Below are 15,593 nucleotides of genomic sequence, written 5' to 3'. Positions count from 1 at the left end.
ATGCTTGCTCGGGGAAGGAGCTGGCGTACATCACAAGATCGCCATCGTCTTTAGAAGAGCTCGATCTCAACTCTGCCCTCAAGCCCGACCTGCTCATTATACCCTTCAGTCTGGAACAATGTCCCAGTCAGATAACCAGCAAGACAACGAGAAGACTACGTCAGCAGATGAGGTTTTCTACCCCCATACCCCCTATGGTCATTCCATTATCCTGTGTCGTCTCGGATATCAGGTCCGAAAAGACAGGCCCAGCGACGTGCTGGACTGTCTCGGAGCCGGCGGGCTATGTGGGCGAGGCAGCCTTGCTACCGTGCTTGACTTCAGTGCATTGCACTGCACTCTGGTGAAAGTCTATTTTCGATCTGAAGGTTAGCAAGGCTAAAAGGCTATGTCTGGGACTGACGGTGTCATTCCTGGAATGGCGACCCGGTGCTACGCTTGGTGAGGAAGGATTGTGATGATCATCAATTGCGTTGGGCGGCCTGCACTGCTACAGCTACAGTATACTTGAGGGCGCATTTTTTTATTGTGTTCCAAGATTGTAGAAGTGGTAGAAAGGGGGAGCGACAATTTTGCGATCTTGACGAGACATGGTAGAGTAGGTCGGATAACGTTCGAGGTGCTGTTGGGTCCGATTTTGTTCTTTTGTTTGTTTTTTTCTGGGGTTTGAGTTCGCGCAAGATCATTTACGATGTAGTGCAGTGTAATGTACTATTCTAGGGTACTTTGAACGGTGGTAGATCGATCTTTAGAGTTCCAGACAAGCTAGGTGGACGATGGTATCGCATCATCATCGCATGGCCATCGGAGTTGGGGATACTTCGGCCGCGATACACTTTCACAATGCTGGAGGGATGGAGGTTGATCTGTCGATCATTGGTTCGGAATAAAAGAGCTGATGCCTATCTGATGAAGATCCTGTTGTTGTATCTTGGACCTACTCTGCATAAGAATAGGCTGCCGTCAACGTGTCCATCCATCATCATCATCATCATCATCATCATCATCATCATCATCATCATGACAGATGTCCAGGTGTCCAGGGCTGCGATGGCTACACTGCCTATTGGCCAATCAGACCACATGGGCTGTCCCGTCTCTCCGTGCAATGCTTACAAACCCGGGGATGAGAGGACACGTACGGACTCGACTTCAGTGCTGCTGCAAATACACCGATCCATCCTCTGCAGTCCACACGACGGAAAAGCTCACATTAATCATGCTGATTGTGATAGCTCACTGGTGGCTGCCTCTTTTCCTTTCCCCGGCAGCAGAAAAGCCGTTAGGATCCGCATGTGCGTGTATGTACTTTCGAATGTGTGACTGAAGCAGGGCCGGCGGGCCACGCGGCTGCAATCCGTATCGGCGGCGTATCCGTCCATGCCCGCGCAAGGGCTTCTTCGCATCTCCAGTCGCAGTCCCCACCCGCGGGGATAAATTGTGGATGCCACAAAAAGAGAGAGAGACCAGAATCAAGCGTCCAAGACACTGTCTTCGATTTTCCCCAACCCCTTTGGTCCAGGCTGCCTGGCACTCTTTGTTCTTGTTGTCGTCATCCTTTGACGGCTTTGCTGCCTGTGACCTAGTCAATTGAGCAGATCGATCGGGTCAACATCGAGTTTATTCCGTGCCACTCGAGTTGACATTCACATCTGTGGTATTGAGATTTGACTTTCCATGATTCTTTGGTTAGCTGTGAAGATTTTTTTCTCTTCCCCCTTTTTTCCCCTCTACCCAGTAGGATCCGTATCTGCTCCAATCTAAATGATGAACTATACTCTATGGAGGCCCCGTTCCTTGGCTGGTTTTGTAACGGAACCTTTCCGTACATTTTTGTGAAGGATAGTAACTTGTAACAGGGCCGGGTGCCCGCCGATACCGGCTCCCGTTGGGTTGGGCCAGTGACCAGACAGAGGAAGTTCAAAAAGGGGATTCTCTCCCCTCCGCCGGCGGTGTTGCTGCGCTCTGAAAAATCAATCGCATTCCATCTCATCTAAGTGATACCGCCATGCAGGAAAACCAGACCTCGAGGGATTCTGTCCAAACTTGAACGGGTGTGGAAAGGGCTAATCAAGGCATTCCTGGCTAGTGAAGAGGCCGGAACGTCCCGGTGTCTTGATAGAGTTTGACCAGGTGGAATTTCACGCCCTTCGAGCGATTTTAACGAGCAAAGGAGGGGCTTGTCCTCTGCAGGGCGGGGAGTGAATCGAGTAAATGATCTCCGAAACTCCGACCGCAGGCAGGAAGCAGTACGGTACTCGAGCACTGTGCACCGTAAGTACAGAGGGAATTGGTTAGGTATGCGTATGCAGGAGTTGTCTGCCTAGCACTCAGTAGATTAACTATGTTAAGTTATCTAACAGTAGGTGAGTAGTCCAGTCAACAGGCACAGCAGGTGAGACAGGAGGGTGAGGCTCTTGCTCAGCCCCCAAAAGACAGCCCGGGGGCACAGCTGAGACTGTTGTGCTTCTCCCAATGCAGACCCCGACCCTGCGAGGTGGTTGGTCAATGGATCCGGTGGATGAACCGGTTTCATCATCGTCGACCATCCTCCAGGCTGGATCCTGGGACCTTTTTTTTTCTTTCGTTTTTCCATTCTGCATTCTGGCGGTGGAGGTGAAGAGGGATACTGGCCAGTGACATCCCCCGCCAGTGTACCTGGACGGTAAAGGGTGGTATTTGGACGGTACCGCCGTCGTCAACCGACTTCGCAGGCTCACTGCCTGCTCCAGGCACGGGAATGCCTGGGGCTCCGACCGGCCCCACCGGCAGAGGGTGTGCACCCAATGAGGACTTCTATAGGCCCTATGACTCACACCTGCTGACCGCGCCAAAAGTGCGCTTGTCCCCAGACGGTTAGAGCGACAGGCGGGGAGCAGAACAACGCTGATTGGTGTCCATGAAATGGTACTCGGTTTAAGAAGTGCCTGGTTTCCCTTCGCTGCCTGGCGCTTCTCTTTTCCCTCTCTCTTTTTTTTTTTTGACATCCGGTCTTTTTTACAACTTCAACACCACCACCACCATAGATTCACCTCTCCGTCACCATACAGCCATCATACAACGCGACTTTTTCTGATCCATCCATCCAAAATGGCCTTGTAAACGCCTTTCCGCGGTTACACTCGTCTTTCTCAACAGAGACAGACATCATAGATCCTCTTCGGACCTCGTCTTTTTTTCCCCCTTCGTCAACCCCCCCTTCAGAGTTTCCTGTCCCAGGACCTCTGAACTTCAGCATCGCATCGCGTAGCTCAAGTTCTCCCACTCGCACGATTACCCCGTTCGACCTTACGTCGTTCACCACGGATAACTTTCAGCAAACATGGCTCCCCACGCCCCCGTCTCAGCAGCCACTGGCTTCAGTTCCGAACAACAACAGCAGCAACAACAACAGCAACAACAACAATCTTCCACAGGAAGACTTTGTGCTATTCCCAGCGTCGCAGCCTTCACCCAGGGACTCGCGTGCTCCAGCACCACGGAATCTTACCCTTAATTCTTCGGCCTCAGCAAATCTTCTGGTCCCATCTGGGCTACCTACTCGACGACACTCATCAGCGGTACATCACCGGCTCGCAGCCTCGCCTAGTCAGGTTCCATCTTCCAGAATAGCGCCTTACGGTTCCGGGTATCATCTGTCTACTACGTCTCCTTGGTCTCATCCTTACGCACGGAAGCCAAATTTGCGCCAGTACGCCGCGCCAGCCGCTTCGCCCTCTACTGCCCATTTCAATCGTCCTCCAGTTCCTCTTTTCAACGACAACTCTACCACTCCAAAACTCCACGATCAGATCCTCAGAAAACAGCACCTACACTATCTAAAGCGATATCAAAACTACCTCAATAAACAGAATCACCGCCGCAACATGTCTACCTCCAACATTCCTCAAGGTGAGCACAAAGCGACGAGCCGGATGGCTTGTGTCAGTATCGCTAACATTCGAATCGCAGACCTCTCCGAACTCTTCGACTTCCAGCCCGGCTCCATGGAGGCTACCATGCTCTCTCCTCAGATGATCTCTGGCAACTTCTTCGGCCAGGGAGTGGAGGCTGCTCCTCCGGCCACTGTCTCGCCGCAGGACCTCTTCCTCGATGCCTCGTCTCTCGCGCCTCCTCCTTCGGCCACTTTCACTGATCTGAGCACTCCTCCTTTGGCTACGCCTGGCAGCTTCAGCCAGAACACTTCTCCTCTATTCACGCCTGAGATGGAGTTGATGACTTCTGTCGAAGACTGGGATGCTTTGTTCCCCATTTCGCAGGAGGTGAACCGTCTCGATCAACTTATCGACCCTGTCGAGATGATTCCGGCTATAGACTCGGGCGAGATGATTCCTCCCTTGCCGCCTACCAAGTCTATGGGTCCCCCGCATTCTCCCATCATCAGGGAAAGCGCCTCGCCCATCATCAGGCAGAGGAAGTCTCCGGCTCCAGGTTCAGGTGTCGCAGCTCGCTCTATTTCGCCTCCCACTACCCGCGTCAAGCACTCCACCGTCGCTGGTGTCAACAAGCACTCTACTGTCACTGGTGTCAACGGTCGTCAGCGCAAGGAACTGGCACCCATCAAGTGCGATCAGAGCGATCCAGCCGCCGTGAAGCGGGCTCGCAACACTGAAGCGGCTCGCAAGTCGCGTGCTCGCAAGTTGGAGCGCCAAGAAGAGTTGGAGCGTCGCGTCGCCGAGCTCGAAGCGTCCCTCCTCGAGGCGCAGCAGAGTGAGCAGTTCTGGAAGATGAAGGCTCTCGCCATGGAGGGCCATTAAAAAGTTTATCGGATTTTCTTGTGTATGTTCGCGGGTCAAAGGGTTTTGTTTTAATGTGTCTGTGCTCATCGTGCACTTGTCGTTTATTTGAGTCTTGTGGACGGGGGCGTCGAGCCTTTTGTCTGTCTCCCGTCAATAGCAGTCGATGACCTTCAATCCTCGCCATCAACCACCGGCTGTTCGACCTGCTATTGACGGGATAAAAAGTTTTTACATCTGTCACTTTATCATGATCGGTCACCGTGCTTGTCTCGCTGCACTGCCAGACCTTGTGTTGTACTTCTCCTCGGGTGGGCCTGCCTCTTGGTGTGTTTCGCTTCTTACCCCAGTTCAATCAGCTGAGGGTCTCGTTCTTCGGATATGTCGTTTTGTTAAACGGCCGGTTCTGATGTCTCCTGTATATATGGATTGACTCGTGGCCTTAATATCTCTCTATTCCTGTGTTGAGTCTCAACCTTTACTTTTGTTCCCACTCAAGCTTGATATTTGTACCAGATTGTGACCTTCACGGACTTGCTTATCTTGCTATTTTCGAATGCTCTCTACTACATTTCCTTGCTTGTATGTGTCTTTCTCCTTGGATCAATCTGGCCGCCTATCTCACTGGGTCCTTTTGATGCCTTGAAGGAGACACCACACTGTCATGTTTTTAGGTAGCTGGCTGAAGGCTTCGATCGTGTGGTCGTCAATTGCCACACGGATTGCTTTCCCCAGGTTAACAACCTTCCAGTCTCTGGACAACTGCTCCGTCTGCCGTAGTTGCTTCTTCTCGTAGTCTAGTTTGAGCTACTGTATCCTTCATGGCTCGAATCGTCCCGTACGTAGCTCTACCACATCGCAGTCATTGTTGCTCTACATTTAGTGTCTATTGCACATGAAGATACTTCTATTGCCCTTCCTATTGCTGGCACAACAAGCGCGCTCTAACTTATCACAATTCAATCCTCTACGACACCACACTCATCGGAATCCCCTTTTACAACCGAATAAACCACGCGAACCACCACCCCAGAATTCCATAACCCTTCCCGCTGCCTTCTCCAAAGTACCTAGTATATCTACACCCTCAACCAATGAATCAGACAAAAGACACACAGCTCAGACTTGCCTTTAAACACACCTCATCAACACCAAGCCCCCCATTTCCCCATTTCCCTTTTGCCTAGCCCATTCCCATCGGTCCCCAGATGCACATATCCACAAGTCCACAAGTCTGAAAGTCAGTGCACCCACTCACACACTCACACTTATCCTCAAACACAGTCATGCAGTTTCTTGAATTCAAAGTTCAAGGAACAGATATACAGTGAGGGAGTTCCAACGTCTCGCAATCGGGAAGTACACTATCCCTCTGTTTCTTCCGGCTGTGGAAGAAGACAGCGGGCGGTTGCAGTCCCATGCTGTTGGTCACTTGCAAATGGCATGTGTTTGTTGGTGTGGATTATGGAGTATCTGAATAGTGACTACCTTCCTTTCGGGGACTTGAGATAGGCAACCCGGGGGAGGAAAGCGAATGGGTAGGAAGAGGAAAGCAGGACTAGCTAGAGGGGCTGGGTCTCGGAAGTATCTGATTCTTGGGGTTTGTCATCATCTGCTGGTCTTTCTTTTGTTTGTTTCTGGCGAGGAGATTGTGGGTGAAAAGGGGGGGATTGGATTGTGATCGTTTGTTCTACTGTCTCGGGGGGTGAGCAAACGGTGAAGGGGGGTAATGGAGTTATGTTCTGTTTTTGTTATATTCAGCTGAGCGCATCGGTGCCTTTTACTCTACCCTTTTCCATCTTTGCGGTTCGGGATCCGAATTGGATGGCGCGTTTCTTCTCGCGGGCGACATTGGTCATGCCCAGACGGAGAGCGACCAGGCGCAGGGCTTTCTTTTCGGAGTCCATTCCGGCTTCTGCATCTTCTTCTTCTGATGTGGTTTCACTGGCGGCGGTGGTTCCGAAACCGCATTTCTCCCAGACGGGGAGTTGCACGACCCAGGAGACGAAGTCTTCGTCCAGGAAAGGGAAGCGCGCTTCGCGGCCCCAGTGGGCGATGACTCGATTGTCACGGCCCAGGTTGCGCTTCCCCAGGCGACTCACATCAAGGTTGATCTCGTCAATCAGACCGGCGAATCCGTCGCGCGAGAAGGCAGCCCCATGTCGTGAGTAACCTGCAAAGAGCTCGTCTGCACCGAGACCGGAGAGGAGGACGCGGGCGGAGGTGGTGTACGAGGTTGGTTCGTGATTGCCCTCTGGCCGGTGGCTATCGTACGCTTGGCCCTGTCCGCGGGAGGCAAAGTACAATGCGCATGCAATAGACAGATCCATCTCCGTGTTGTGCGGCCTCATTAGCCGCTTCACAGTGTCTCGGTGCGCGAGAGTTTCTGTATACGGGATGTCAATGGCGACGAAGCGCCAATTTCGACCGGGGCAGACCCGCTGGAGCTCGGCGAAGGCTGCTCGACCCGTCATTCGATCGGGACAGCTTTCATACACGGAGCCTATATCCCCACCTCCACCTTGTTTGGCGGCCGCAGCTGCAACCCGTGGGTTCTCGAAAGCGACGTTAAGTAGGTCGATTGTTTCGTTTTCAGGGAGGATCTCGTGGGAAAGTCTGGCGAGCAAGGAGCAGTCAAGTCCTCCTGAGAACAAGACAGCAACTTTGACTCTGCTACCGGTCGGTGATGTCGGAGGTTCTCGCACATTGTTTATTCGTAACGCTAGGGATTGGCGCAGCTTCTGTTCCAGGGCTGAGATGACTGGAGTTTCGGTAGTCAGTGGTGGAGCGGTGGATCCTTCGGGAAGAGATCGGTTCATTGGAGGAATGGGGTTTTTCTAGTTTGTTGTTAGCAGTCGCGATCACTCAAAAGATGTGAGAAGAGCGCATACTGGACGAAGGGGGGATTCTTCCTGATCCCAGAACAGGGTGTGTATGCTGTCCGTAGAGAAAACGACAGCACTGCCGCTGGCTCTTGAGCCTGAGCCTGAGGGACTGAAAGCATGCTCGAGGCCGATCATATATACTCCATCCGTCTCGACCTCGGTGAAATGAGTGGTAGTTGTGCTGTCACACAGACTACAGACCTTGAAGTTGCCCTCATCATCAACACCCTGCAACAGAGAGCGTCGTCCCAGACAGTCCCTGGTGAAGTAGATCTTCGAGTTGACAGCATCGTAGAACACAAAGGCGAAAGGGCCGGAGATACTACCGATGATATCCACGACCCTTTGGACGACATCCGGAGAGTCCTGCTGTTCCGTAGAGTCTGCATTCGGCCTGTTGACGGCTTCCAACAAGAGACTAAAGATCAGTTCAGCATCATTGCCCTTAATCGATTCACCTTTGATCTTCCAGGCGTCACCATTGAAGCAGAGCACAGATGCGGTATTCGCATCTACCAGAGGTTGAGGGACCACATGGTCGCCTCTCATCGACAAGACGGTCGAGGCGAAGCTAAGAAAAACAGTTGCGGATGCTCCGCTAATTGTTTGATTGTTGCCGATCACATTGTGTTCCACAGTGTGGACGTGGTAGTTGTCCGGTCCCCTGCACCGTAGCAAGCAGCAGGTCTCCTCGTTCGGAAGTACAGCTTGCGAAGCTCCAAGCGAGAAGAAGATACCACACATGATTGTTGACGAAGGAGAAATGGCGAAAAGCACAGCCAGAAAGGCGGCGGAGGTCGGGGCAATAATGATCCCCCGGCCGCTGATTGCGGGCTGACATCCTCGGAGCTGTCGGGGACTCGGAGCTCATCTTCCCCTCATCTCCAGACAAGCGCTTGCTGTACAGGTTTGAAATTGCTTGCTTACTCTTGAGAGTGGTGACTGCATGTATGTACAGTACTGAGTCCAACTGATCCTCTCCTTCTGCTTCTACAGTTGAGGCTGATGTCAGTTGCCGCGCGACAGCTCCGACGTCCCCGAATGCCCCCACTCCAGGATGATCCGTGTTGCTACCTAACGCATTCTTTCTAAAATTCTTGCTTGACGTCGACGTGCATGCCGGTAGCTTATGTCTGCCACAGAACCCTCGGAGTCGCCGGCTTCCCCTATCCAAGGGGAGCACCATCAGCCCATTCTCGATGAAGAAAGTCGCAGTGACCCTCAAGTGACTACTACCGGCCTCGAATCAACGGCGCAGGGTCAGGATGATATTTCTCCCCAACCTAAGGATTCCAAACCAATCGAGATGAATCAAGACCCTCAACCCGAGGCGCAGAGCGCCGCTACTTCCCCGCATCCACCCTCTACGCCAGCCGAGAATCCGCAGTCACTTCCGGAGAAGTTGCAGGGGCTTTCGATCGTGACTACCAAGGCCCCCGAACCTGTCGCAACCCCTGGCACCGACATACCTCCCACACCTCCTGCTAAAGACGAGTCGTATTTCACTTCGAAGAACCAATCTGCTGGATCCACCCACTCCCCTCTAACTGCCCTCTCCGAGAAGACCAACAAAGAATTACCTGAGGTTCCCGGCGATGTTGAAGGACGGATCAAGAAAGATACAGTCGGCGGAGGTGGGGGCCAGGATAGCGATTCCCAGTCAGAGATTCAAAGTATCATCGACCAGTTTCAGGACACGGCACATGCCGACAAGGAGGAAACCATCATGTCACCCCGGCTGGAGTTGGCGGAACAATTCTTCGGTGGGCCGGGTCATTTTCCGCCACGCCAATCAAGCCTAGAACACAGCAAGGCGAGTCCAGAGGAGATGTCTCTACCCGGGACCTCGATCGCCTCGCCCGAGAAGCAGTCCTTCAAGTCTCTACGTGAGAGTTCCATCACCGAGGAAGCAAGGTTGAGCCGACGGTCATCAACCTCGACGATTCCTCCACCCCCTGAACCCGAATCTGATCAACCATTCGACTTCCATCGCTTCCTGGAACAACTACGGCATCGCACGGCAGACCCGGTCGCCAAATTCCTAAGATCCTTTCTGAACGAGTTCGGCAAGAGACAATGGATGGTCCATGAGCAGGTTAAGATCATCAGCGACTTCTTAGTCTTTATCACCAACAAGATGGCTCAGTGCGAGGTATGGCGCGGTGTCTCTGACAGTGAATTCGACAACGCCAAAGAAGGTATGGAGAAGTTGGTTATGAATCGACTATACTCTCAAACATTCTCCCCGGCTATACCTGGCCCGCCTACGATCCCCAGAAGCGCGAGCAGAAGCAAGCGGAGAGAGCTGGAAAGGAATCATGGGCCATGGAGGCGGGGACAACACCAAGAGGACATTGAGCGGGATGAAGTCTTGGCTCAGAAAATGCGCATATATAGTTGGGTGCAAGAGGCGCACCTGGACATACCACCTGTGAGCACACATGGTCGGCGCTTCCTGAATCTGGCCCAGCAAGGTTGGTGCAGTTGATTGCTCTCCCAGGGTGACTGCTTACAAGGTACAGAACTTCTGAAGATCAACGGCTACCGGGCGCCCCGCGATAAGGTCATTTGCATCCTCAACTGCTGCAAGGTGATTTTCGGTAGGTGAACAACATATCCGCAGGGTTAAGAACGGAATATATTGACAGTCTCTCCAGGCCTGCTAAGAAACTCGAAGCGATCCGATACGTCGGCTGATTCGTTCGTTCCGCTCCTAATATATGTGGTGCTGCAGGCCAACCCTGCGCATTTGGTATCTAATATCCAATACATTCTGCGCTTCCGTAACCAGGAGAAGCTCGGGGGCGAAGCCGGTTATTACCTATCATCCTTGGTCAGTCGACCATGTCTGTCACGTTTCCGCTTTACGGCCGTATTCTGACTTGATGTCTAGTCCGGAGCTATCCAATTTATCGAAACCCTTGACCGCACAAGTCTCACAGTGAGTGATGAAGACTTTGAGCGGAACGTTGAAGCTGCTGTTTCCGCTATCGCTCAACAGAACCGCGAATCGGAGACGTTGGAACGCGAGCGCAAGTCCTTGGAGCGCAGATCTATGGAGCGTTCCGCGGAGAGCTCGCAAGTAGCCTCAGTGCCGCGTGCCTCGATGGATGCTCCACGCCTACCTGGGCGGAGAGACACCCCACAGCCCAGTGACGAAGAACAAGCGCCTGTAGCAGGGCTGCTGCGCACCATTCAGAAACCATTATCCACCATCGGCAGGCTCTTCTCCGACGAGCCAGACTCACCCCAAGATCGCCCTGCGGGGTCGGGATCGCCCGCGCGACTCACACCGAATGTATATCAGCCGCCTCGTAACAGCAGCGAGGGACGACGATCGGGTGAACGACCGCGCAGTGCCATGCCGCCACAGTCGACAAGAGTTCTTGATTCTCAGGATGCTGCCGCTCGTCAGGCTAGCGCCGAGGACGCCGAGGCCCGTAGGATACAACGTGCTGAGCACAACAATGTGGTGGAGACGTTGTCGAATATGTTTCCCAATCTTGACCGTGACGTGATTGACGATGTGGTCAAGATGAAGGAGGGCCGGTAAGTTACATCAGCAGTTTCGCTGAGCTATTCTCGAGCTGACACTAGCAATAGGGTTGGGCTGGCTGTTGATGCGTGTCTCGCCCTCAGTGCGGAGTGAAAGGGAAGTTGACATCTATGAGTGATGGAGGATAAGCAGGTAGTTGGAGGCGCCAGTGCATGAAGGAGCTCATGCTGTAGCTAACTATGTGTACTTGACCACCTGAGCTACATGCACATAATATGACAATGCTGTCAGGAATGGCCTTAGCTATAGAACATTCAGGTCGATATCGAGACTGCTTGAGCAATAGCAATTATGCTGCGATCATTAGTCCGTACATATATCGAGCTTTAGCCTTTAAGTGCATCCTTAGATAAACCAAGAGCCTCGGGTTCTCCGATTTGCTCCTATGGAGTACAGTGAGCCCATCCCTTTCTTCCCAATGCAGCAGCTTGAGCCTTAGGCCGGGCCCGGGGAATGAGCCCAGGGAAGCATGTACGTCACGTGACATTGATATCCACCAATGGTATTCAACCACAGAGTCTCGCTTCCGACTAGCGCGCGCTCGGTCCCCACCACGCTGTGTATATAAGCCGCGTCCGCCCGCCGCCCTTTTATATTTTTTCTTCTTTCTTTCTTCATACTTACCTTGTTTGGGTGACTGCGATCAAGAAGGCGGTTCACCACAGATTGGTCCCTGCATTGCACAGCGCGGCGGAACAGTCTGTTCAACGGCCTTCGGGTCATTGACAGGCGTATTCTTTGGCACTCTTCTCTCTTGAGAGAAACCTTTTTCCTTTTCATCAGATCTCGGGCCAGTGGCTCGAGGGTGGAGAAGAGGTAGTAGCTTTGTCTTTGTAGGGATGTCTCTTCGAGTAGACACCGGTGTTTTGTCACTGCGGTTGTGGCTGAGCTTGGGTGTTGCCCCTCGAGAGCTGAAGCTTCGGTCGCCGAGCCCAGCTAGCTACGGAGTCGCGCATGCCATCCCGATGACGTTGAATCGCCACCTTCCTTCCGCCCTGTATATATGCTGTCTTCTTCCTGCTCACAACCTGTCACCAAACAAACAACCTCCCTAACTTCATTGTCTGCTTAATTGTCTCTCCTACCTCAACCACTATCCTACCTAACTCACACCCCTCGCACTTTATCCGCACGCGAACCAATCATTCAGAATGCCTATCCCAATTCCTCCCGCCCTCGACGGGACCACCCAGTCCTCCCTCGGCACCGAGAACAACCCTACCACCTCGTCCACCAACACCACAAACCCAAGCTTCTCCTCGTCAACCCCCTCGCAATCCGACAACGACAGACCACTGAGCAAAGAGGAAGCCGACCGGTTATACGAAGAGCGAATGGAGGAGGAGTACGCGAAGCGCGAGGGCGGTGCTTGATCTGACCAAGTAGTCCCCGCAGCAGCAGCACCACCACAATCTATCTACCTGATGGGATGAATGTCTGTGTATATCTACCTGTGAACATACCATACGTGATACAATACCTCAACAAGTTCCGTCATTCCTGCTCCTTTTCTGGGAATGCATGTAACAAGCACAAATGCTCCTCGTAAAACACCGTAGTTTGCACATCGGTTTGCACATTGTAAATTAAACCCACAGTGGCGTGAAAGAGGTTATTACAGCGCATCTCAGTCCTTGACCCTCCCACCAAAAAAGAACTTGCAAAGAAGAAAGCCCACCACCCGATTCGAACCCCCGCCAGCACCCTCACCTATTAACAGGACATGACCACCCTACCTCGAAATGAGGTCTGAGAAAGATACAAAAAAAAACTGGTAGCTTCTCTTTGATTGAGCGTGTCATCCTTAGTGCAGGGGCCATGCTAATCTTCTCTGTATCGTTTCAAATTGACCAAATGCCCGAAGGCACTAGGTCATGATTACATTGGGATATATGGAAAGCACAGGTAACAGGGAGAGGTTTGATTGGTTGGGAGCTTGGGCGGTGCGGGAGGGCAAAATTTGCGGGGCCACAGGGCTTACCTCTGGCCCTGTAGGTGGTAATCCAGGTGTGAGGGCTGGGTTGTGCTGTTTGGGAGGGGTAAGGTTGATTGAGAGTGGTTGCTTGTGCGGGAAGGTTGAAGGGGTATGGGCAATGCGCAGCTTCTTGAAGTGGTCTGTTGGTAGGGGGCAAGGTCCCTCGAGGGTTGAATTCTCCCCGCTTGTTGCGCTTGTTTTAGGGTCTGTCTGCTTCCCTGGACAACGGTTATTGCAAGTGGGTTAGCATGAGGAGAATGATCCCTCAAATTGACAGTCCAGCAGGCGATTTGGTAGCGGGGACATAGCCAGGGCAACATAGTCCAGAGTGCAGTACAATAAGAAGCAAGGAGAATAGATACTCCTCCGTGGTGCCGGGGAGTAGGTGGGACGGCGACAGGCTAGCAGGTCTTCCTCCTCTTCCGCTCCAGCGTCCATGAGCTTGGCTTCGAGCCTTCTACATATCAACTCGCATCTATAGTCTCAAACATATGTGACTGTGTAGGGCATTCTCACCGTAGTGTATCTAATGCATCAAATCTCACCTATCACTTAACATATTTTGGAGATTCATTGCGACCGACCACCAGGAAGAAATGATGTCTAGCGAACGGAGGGATGCAGTGTCTGAACCGATATCTGGAATTATTCTTCTGTCAATCTAGCCTGCATTTGTTCTTCGATGCTTGAGGTTCGACTCAAAGAAATACAGGGGACTACAAGGGACTCCTCTACCGCCGCTCCAACGCAGGACAAGCTCATAGAAGCGACTCGAGCGTCGGCAACCTGCATACAGGCATGCCGTCTGTTCGGAGTTTTTATTCGCAAACGTGCCAGCTGCAATCGATATATCTACTCTACACATCATGAAGTTACCTATAGAGACTTTAGCTATGTAAGCCCACACCTGCTGCTGACGTATATATGCGAGCATCATATTTCCGTCGACAGAAATGCATAGTTGTACCGGTCTTGTTCTTTTCGCTCTTATACTTCAGACCACAGCAACCGTCGCGCCAGACCAAAGCGACGAACCACTGCCACAACCAGGCCTCCGTGAGCCCAGGCTCAATCTGTACGTTGCTCCTGCCATCATGTTGTACTGACTGGGAGACGATGCCAATCACAATTCACAGAGCCACGCAGACCATCACTATCCCGGATATCCAGATTCCTACATCCGTCGAGTCTGTGCTCAGGACCGCACTCCCAACATTCTATCTTTCCCAGATAGCTGACCCATCAGCCCGGGCGTCGATCGTTAGCGAGATAAGAGACGGTCTCCGCCCCGAGTGGTATAGCACTCTGCCTGCGGACGTGAAGCACTTCTTCTCCACGGCATACACGGCCGCTGGTGTGTGTCATGCGAAATCCCGTGGTGGTGTACCTGCTCCTGCACCGACTGGACTGGGGCCTGGGGTGATGGGTGTCGCTGCAGTGATGGGCGTGATGAACGCTCTTTGAAGTGTTTGTTGGTCTTGCTAAACAAAGGGGATATGAGGGGAGGAGATGGTTACGTGTGTTGCTTTAGTAAAATGGGATAATGATCATTTCCCCATCGGACGACTCTGCTTCTTGACATTCTTGCTGCAATCCGTTTCGTTGCCTGCTTCTGCCTCAAAAAATATAGATCGTCATATCGCAGGTTGCCGTGGAAGGTCTCAGCCGGCTTCCCTTTTGGGGATAGAGGATCTGTTCTGTATCGAAGCTCTACACCTCCACGAGACATAGCTTGCCTGCCCAGCCAGAACAGCAAGGAAGAAAGTGACAGGGGTAGTAGTCGATGAACCATAAATTGAGTCCAGAAAGGCTTCGTGTTTTCAGCAGATGTCCCCACGCCAAGCCTAAAGAAGTCTCCGAGAAACAAGCATCTGAACAATAGTCCTCAAGAATCGAAGCTGTCTAGCCAAGACCGGTACGTATTCAGGTCCCAGTCTTGACTCGTAACCCGAGGGAGACCAGGTGGATATACTTCCCTTGATGCCGTACTAATATCCCTTGGCAAAGTCAGTGCTCCATGCTGCTGGAAAAAATAGTATAACAGAAACTCCCTGCATTAGAAAAATCTCTAGCGTGTCTCCAATCCTGTTGGAGAGCTGCCACTATCGATAAATAGATCCTGGCCCGTCTGGGGCAAGCTTACGGCCTGTGTCCGAGACCGGGCAATATCCGCATAATACACCGGGACGTGGTGAGCTTGCGAGAAAAAAACCTAAACAGGTAGCCTTCGCCGAATGGGAAGCACCAGCGCATTTGCGCCGTCGTATTTACGGCACAGATGCTATGCTAAATGCTAGCACCCCTGTAGTTCAGACAGCGTGGTCTGCACTGGGGCCTTGTGCTGCGGCTGTGCTATGATGTCGCAAGCTGGAGCATGATGTCAACCATGGCAGAGAAGCTGTTGAACACTGGGATGATGTTCACTGAAGCTTGAGCTGATC

The 15,593-nt window shown here is 52.4% G+C and overlaps 6 protein-coding genes across 6 annotated transcripts; 4 read left to right on the top strand and 2 right to left on the bottom strand.

Annotated features, from left to right (window-relative positions):
• The first annotated feature begins 608 nt into the window (after positions 1-608).
• BO95DRAFT_149192 (uncharacterized protein) lies at positions 609-1,453 on the top strand. Its single transcript, XM_025580629.1, has one exon. The coding sequence runs from the start codon at positions 844-846 to the stop codon at positions 1,321-1,323; it is 480 nt and encodes a 159-aa protein (XP_025441714.1). The 5' UTR covers positions 609-843; the 3' UTR covers positions 1,324-1,453.
• Positions 1,454-2,167: 714 nt separating this feature from the next.
• Positions 2,168-3,154, bottom strand: BO95DRAFT_149268 (uncharacterized protein). Its single transcript, XM_025580630.1, has one exon. It carries the CDS (start codon positions 2,985-2,987, stop codon positions 2,343-2,345), a length of 645 nt encoding a protein of 214 aa, XP_025441713.1. The 5' UTR covers positions 2,988-3,154; the 3' UTR covers positions 2,168-2,342.
• A 168-nt stretch (positions 3,155-3,322) lies between these two features.
• cpcA (amino acid starvation-responsive transcription factor GCN4) lies at positions 3,323-4,757 on the top strand (the record flags this gene model as incomplete). The annotated part of the gene is made up of 3 exons (XM_025589044.1): positions 3,323-3,465; positions 3,590-3,891; positions 3,952-4,757. 3 exons carry the CDS (start codon positions 3,323-3,325, stop codon positions 4,755-4,757), a joined length of 1,251 nt encoding a protein of 416 aa, XP_025441712.1.
• A 1,736-nt stretch (positions 4,758-6,493) lies between these two features.
• On the bottom strand, positions 6,494-8,365 carry BO95DRAFT_432405 (asparagine synthetase domain-containing protein; the record flags this gene model as incomplete). The annotated part of the gene is made up of 2 exons (XM_025585056.1): positions 6,494-7,573; positions 7,628-8,365. 2 exons carry the CDS (start codon positions 8,363-8,365, stop codon positions 6,494-6,496), a joined length of 1,818 nt encoding a protein of 605 aa, XP_025441711.1.
• Positions 8,366-8,503: 138 nt separating this feature from the next.
• On the top strand, positions 8,504-11,459 carry BO95DRAFT_443377 (guanine nucleotide exchange factor VPS9). The gene is made up of 5 exons (XM_025586656.1): positions 8,504-10,095; positions 10,144-10,221; positions 10,279-10,454; positions 10,515-11,170; positions 11,225-11,459. The coding sequence occupies exons 1-5, from the start codon at positions 8,751-8,753 to the stop codon at positions 11,268-11,270; spliced, it is 2,301 nt and encodes a 766-aa protein (XP_025441710.1). The 5' UTR covers positions 8,504-8,750; the 3' UTR covers positions 11,271-11,459.
• An 869-nt stretch (positions 11,460-12,328) lies between these two features.
• Positions 12,329-14,616, top strand: BO95DRAFT_464259 (uncharacterized protein; the record flags this gene model as incomplete). Its single annotated transcript, XM_025589043.1, has 2 exons — positions 12,329-12,522; positions 14,289-14,616. The coding sequence occupies 2 exons, from the start codon at positions 12,329-12,331 to the stop codon at positions 14,614-14,616; spliced, it is 522 nt and encodes a 173-aa protein (XP_025441709.1).
• Between the last annotated feature and the right edge of the window lie 977 nt (positions 14,617-15,593).

The sequence above is a fragment of the Aspergillus brunneoviolaceus genome (assembly GCF_003184695.1).
Source record: "Aspergillus brunneoviolaceus CBS 621.78 unplaced genomic scaffold BO95scaffold_38, whole genome shotgun sequence".
Taxonomy (NCBI): domain Eukaryota; kingdom Fungi; phylum Ascomycota; class Eurotiomycetes; order Eurotiales; family Aspergillaceae; genus Aspergillus; species Aspergillus brunneoviolaceus.
The sequence above is the reverse complement of the archived record's forward strand: the minus strand, read 5'-3'. Positions and strand labels throughout refer to the sequence as shown.

Excerpts from the sequence above, each read along its gene's own strand:
- BO95DRAFT_443377 (XM_025586656.1), top strand. The coding sequence starts at position 8,751 with ATGTCTGCCACAGAACCCTCGGAGTCGCCGGCTTCCCCTATCCAAGGG. Across the intron at positions 10,096-10,143 it reads CCTGAATCTGGCCCAGCAAG|AACTTCTGAAGATCAACGGC; the intron begins GTTGGTGCAGTT and ends TACAAGGTACAG. Across the intron at positions 11,171-11,224 it reads GTCAAGATGAAGGAGGGCCG|GGTTGGGCTGGCTGTTGATG; the intron begins GTAAGTTACATC and ends CACTAGCAATAG.
- BO95DRAFT_149268 (XM_025580630.1), bottom strand. The coding sequence starts at position 2,987 with ATGTCAAAAAAAAAAAAGAGAGAGGGAAAAGAGAAGCGCCAGGCAGCG.
- BO95DRAFT_149192 (XM_025580629.1), top strand. The coding sequence starts at position 844 with ATGCTGGAGGGATGGAGGTTGATCTGTCGATCATTGGTTCGGAATAAA.